The sequence below is a fragment of the Octopus bimaculoides genome, chromosome 24, assembly GCF_001194135.2.
Source record: "Octopus bimaculoides isolate UCB-OBI-ISO-001 chromosome 24, ASM119413v2, whole genome shotgun sequence".
Lineage (NCBI taxonomy): Eukaryota > Metazoa > Mollusca > Cephalopoda > Octopoda > Octopodidae > Octopus > Octopus bimaculoides.
In genome coordinates, this window is record NC_069004.1 from 2,473,035 (window position 1) to 2,478,557 (window position 5,523).

Here is a 5,523-nt window from a genome sequence, read left to right on the forward strand (position 1 = left end):
ATACCTAATTAGATAAGGCATTATGTATACTGACTTGCACATGCGCATATACGGTGTTCAGATTAAATTTGACGCTTTGCATAAAGGGACAAGAAAATACGTAATTTAAAAAATATAAAAAATATCAACTAGATAATGGCTGAGAAATAACATTTTATTAAAAGTTAGCCTTTATTAGCTTTCGTAACAGCCCCAACAGTGTTCCGGAACATGGTGTATGCGTTCCTCATTGTGTCTCTAGGAAGATCTTCAAATACATTATTGATCTTGGTCACCAGCTCGGCCTTGGTGTTGCAGGTAGTGTGGTCGGTGTCTTTCTTAGTATCCCTCCACGCGTTTAGGAATTATATCGTAGAGAAAAAAAGTTTCCAGCCGGCAAAAAAATCTCATTAATCTAGTTAGGCTATTTCATTTCTGTTCCTGTCGCTAGGTTCCTTCCCCTCTAGCCCAAACTTGCGTCTCAGTTTTTACCAATATTGCAAATAATATTGCTCCAGATACACATACAGCAGCACACAACGCAAATACCATCTGCCATTCTTCATGCGTACCGTTTGGAGTGAGAGCTTTCGCAGCCACGGAACAAAGGCTACCTGCTATTGCGCCAAAAAAGCTACAAATTCCAAATACAATACCAGCATAACTTGGAGCAAAATCATTATTGTTGACGAGAACTCCACCACTGGAAAATGATAGCGATATACCACTGAGAAAGAAGAGCAAAGTTATTTGAATGGATTTGTCACATCTGAGAAATCCTATGACAATCAACAAACTTGCTGAAGCCATCATAGAAAAAGTTTGGAATAAAATTCGTACAGCTCGAGTCGAGAGATATTTCTTTGATCGTAAAAAATCTGCAATTCTTCCACTCAACGGAAGAGCAATGATTTGTCCAACTGAAGGAGCAGACGACATTAAACCGTTGATTGTTGTATTAACGTTTAAGGTTTCTTTCATATATAGAGGAAGCAATGTCTGGAAAGATACATTCGTCCAGGCATAAGCAAACATACCAAAATTGATTGCCCAGACAGCTGGTGATAACATCAACTGTTTCCATGGTACTCTTCTAACGACATTTTGACATTTTATAGTTTTGTTTAAGTAGGAACGTTCTTCTTCGCTGATAGTGGGATGGACTTCAGGATTATCGTGAACAACATAAAACCACACACAACAAAACAATAACGTTAATCCACCAAATACATAAAATATAGAACCCCATCCATTATCAAATCCATAAACACAAAGGTAACCTCCTGTTGAAAGACCTACAATATTACCCAGAATTTGACCAGCATATACAAATCCTATCGATAAACTTATCTCTTGTGGAGGTCCCCAACGTCCAAATAAGGACTGAATTGCTGGAGGCAACAGCCCCGATACTGCTCCTGTCAATATCCTTAGAACAAGCGTAATGTAACCACTAATCCGAGATAAACTTGGGTGAAGAATGGTCAAAATTGATGCTGAGAGAAGTGAAGCTCCCAGAACTCTTTTCCCACCATATTTATCCGCCAACACACCGCCAAAACCAGCCACCGTATACCCATAGAAGAACCCAGCCAACATATGTGATTGTAGTGTGTTGCTCCATTCAAACTCACCTTCAAAAGTTTGTGCGATTGAATGATTTTCCAAACCCGAACAAAGTTGGTTGCTTGTAGTATTGTTGACTTCCTCAGTTGTACGATTGGGTGTTTTCAACATGCATACAAAAGCCATACCTAGATCAACTCTTAAAGTTTGTATTAGAAGAAAAGCCATACTACAGGCATAACATAATCTCCACCGACACGAATAATAACGCTTAATTTTATTGGTAAACTTCGACATTATTGCGTTCTTTCTACTGTTTTTTCATAAGTTTTTGCTTGACGTTTAGTGTCTCATCGTCAGTTATAATCCTTTCGTAAGTTATTTCGTTCTTGCTTTGCTTTGAAATAGGAATAAAAAAACAAATGTGAATGTGCAGAGTTCTGTCAATAAGTTAGAAAGAAAACAGATTCTGGAATTATTTTTAAATTCTGTAAAGTGTGGCACAGAAATTAACAGCACAATTTCCAGGTCTTTCTGTCGACAGTAATTATGATACCTCACATAAGAAACCGCTGAAAGGACTGAGGTTGCCGATCGGTTCTTTGACGTGTAGAAGAATATTTTGTTGCATAAAATTTCACTGAAGCTACGATGCAGAATGGTAGGAAATTCCTTGAAAGCTGTGTCTGCAATATGGTTTGTATTGCTTGTTTAATTATAATTTATATCAGTTCAATGTACCAGTGTGGTGGTATTTAGAATATAGTTTCTATTCCATGTCGAATCATTCCGTTTGTTGTATTCAAAATGTGGCAAAAACCGATGATCCAATTTCAGGAAGTAATTATTCACTGACAAATGTCGGTGGAGAGAATCGGTGAAGTTGCGAAATAAAGTTTTTTGAATATTTCTTAACGTTTCTTCACGTTCTTCGTTCAGGGAAGAATTAATCGATTGTGGTGCATTCACTGAAATGTAAGAAATCAATAATAAATCATTGAGACCAATATCATGTTTTCTAAAATTGATAACATAGAAAATATTATGAATTTATTTTACTACTTATTTTGAACACTTTTATGTAAACTGTTTAAACAAAAAGCCTCTCTAAACATTTTTTTTATCATTGTCAAAGATTCTACCTCTTAACATTTTATGATCATTGTCAAATACTCTATCACTGTATTTTAATACATCTATGTTAACCATTTTTTAACACCACAAAGGCTATACAAAGCCTTACATTTTACTTTCGAAAATATTAAAAAAAAATAAGTGAAACCGGTCAAGTCAATAAACATCTTTAAAAGACCTCTGCATTTTCAAATCCTCTTCCCTATATATTTTCACTCTAGCGGTACCTTCCAATTTTGCTTTCTTGCCTTCGAAACGCGGAGTAGATGGAACAGGGACAACTGAAGAAGGGAAATATTCTTTATGTTGCATGTATCGTTTCTCTGTTTGTTTATTTTTCGTTGTTCGAAAAAAAGTTTGTTTTCTGTCTTCGTCTTCGTGATTTCGTTTCTCATTGTGTTTAACGTTTTTTGTGATGTCCTGTACCCATATTTATTTTGGATGACCAGAGAAGTGAAGAAATAAAGCGTGTTCAGATGTCTGAAATAATAAAAAAAAACTTCACATCTATCTACTCAAATACATGTGTGCGTGCGCATAAGTCTGGTTGAGTAAGTGCGTACACACACACACACTCACGCTTGCACGCACACACGCACACACGCACACATGCACACACATATGCACTTTGCATGTACATCCATTTAAAGCATTGTGTTCATGTATGTATATGTGTACATATATGAATACACACACACACACACACACACACACACATATATATAAATACACGCACACACATAGAAATACGTGTGCATACGAATATTTGTGCTTACGCTGCAAATCATCGTTCTTTTCCTACATAATATATTCGACCTATATTAATGACATCATTCTATTGATTAATTTTCTCTGTATTAATAATTAATTAATTGTCTGTGGCAATTAAGTTTTCGAATTAACGATTACAGCTGAAATATACGGCAATAGTTTAAATCGAAACGATATATTTTTTTTCTTGCTCAACTATTCACGTTTTTCTACATTTTCTTCCTACTTTTCGATTCTCTCTTGCATTTCTTCTTTTTCATTTCATATTCCACGCTTTCCTTCCTTCATCATTGCTTTTAGTCCTGGCATTATTACACATACAGAAAAACACAGACATACAGACACACACACACACACACACATACATACATGTACATATATATGTATATATATGCCAAGGGTACATGGCCTACAGCTTGGTGTATTGCACACATGCTTGTCAGATCATATAGAGGGGAAGGCCACACTGCTGCTATATGCTATGACACACATACAAACATACACAGACACATACACACAAACACACGCATGCACACACGCACACACACACACACACACACATACACATACACACAAGGTCACAAACGCATGCGCACATAAGAAAACACAATGGAACAGAATGGAGTGAGTGGAGCAAGAACACACACGAAAACGAAAATTGTCATTGAAGAGGTCACAGATGTGTGACGAAAGATTTCCGGACAACAATGGACATGAGTTAAAATAATAAAATAAGAACGGTAATAAACGAGCGAAGTAAAATATACAGTGCGTGTATTTATTTGTCAAAAGAAAAAAATGACCATGCCGAAATACAACAATATATATATATATGTATATGTATATATGTGTGTGTGTGTGTGTGTGTGTGTGTGTGTGTCAGTGTATGTATGTATGTATACATAAATGTATATGTTATGTATGCATGCACACACATGCGCGCGCGTGTGCGTGTGAGTTTGCTTCTCTTTTCTTTACATACCGTTTCTTTGTCATCTTCCTCATGGCTATCATGGCTCCTCATATGCAATAAAAACAGGTGATCGCTCTTATCTCAGGCCACAACAGAATCTGAACTTATCCTCTTCTTCATTTAATACCTTCCACTTTCCCATGAATGTCTTGATGTCACGTGAATTCTGCAAGTGACGCAATTGCACAAATGTTAACTGTTGTTGCTCGGTCATCTTTAAAACACCAAGTCTGGGGTAGACCTCAATCCACCTTTGATAATGCTGCTTTCAATTATATTCAGTGCATCAAATACTCAAATATGATTGAAATAAGACAGTAAGGAATAATCTTTTAAGGTTAAAGTCATTTACATTGACTTGAAAATTAAGACGTATTTACACTATGATTGCAGAAGTTTGTGAATGCGTGTTAAGGAATAATTTATTTTTATCTTAATATTGGGACAATATCTCTTTCATAACGTTCATCTACCCCAAATCATGGACGAACCTAATTAGATAAGGTATTATATGTACTGATTAGCATATACGCATAAAGGGTGTCTGGGCTAAAACTGACGGTTTGTCTAAAAAGAAAAGAAAATCCTATCCGTCGATAGGAGCATTTTAAAAGTAAAAAAAAAAATATCACCAAGGTTATGGCTGGAAGATAACAGTTTAAAGTAGCCACCATCAACTTCCATCACTCTGAGAAACCAAGAAACTCCTTTCTCATCAACAATCATGTCTTCGATAAAACCTGACCAACAAATCTCATTTCTCCAAAGAGCAAAAAAGTTATTTAATATTTGTGAGACAGACTCAGCATAAGCAATTGGACATACTCTCCAGCAAGCTACTTACCACACAGCCACTCCTGCGCCTATGCGTGCTTATCAAATAAGTCTTTGACATTGACTTAAGATGTAAAAGGTATTCACACTGTGACTATCTGAGTGAGCAAATTCGTGTACATGAATGATTTTTATGCAACATAATACTACGACGGCTCCCATTGGATACATAACTTTCATTTGCCCCAATTGATAAGTATATCTAATTAGATAAGGCATTATGTATACTTTCTAGCACATAATCATATACACACATCCATATATAT

At 36.0% G+C, this 5,523-nt stretch overlaps 1 protein-coding gene across 1 annotated transcript in view; it reads right to left on the reverse strand.

Annotated features, from left to right (window-relative positions):
* LOC106877528 (sialin) overlaps positions 1-5,512 on the reverse strand; it is a 10,196-nt gene extending 4,684 nt beyond the window's left edge. The window contains exons 1-2 of the mRNA XM_052976492.1: positions 4,433-5,512; positions 428-2,513 (exon numbers count right to left, since the gene is read on the reverse strand). Coding sequence (XP_052832452.1) covers positions 428-1,842 — 1,415 coding nt within the window. The 5' untranslated portion in view covers positions 1,843-2,513; positions 4,433-5,512. The remainder of the gene's footprint in view (positions 1-427; positions 2,514-4,432) is intronic.
* Between the last annotated feature and the right edge of the window lie 11 nt (positions 5,513-5,523).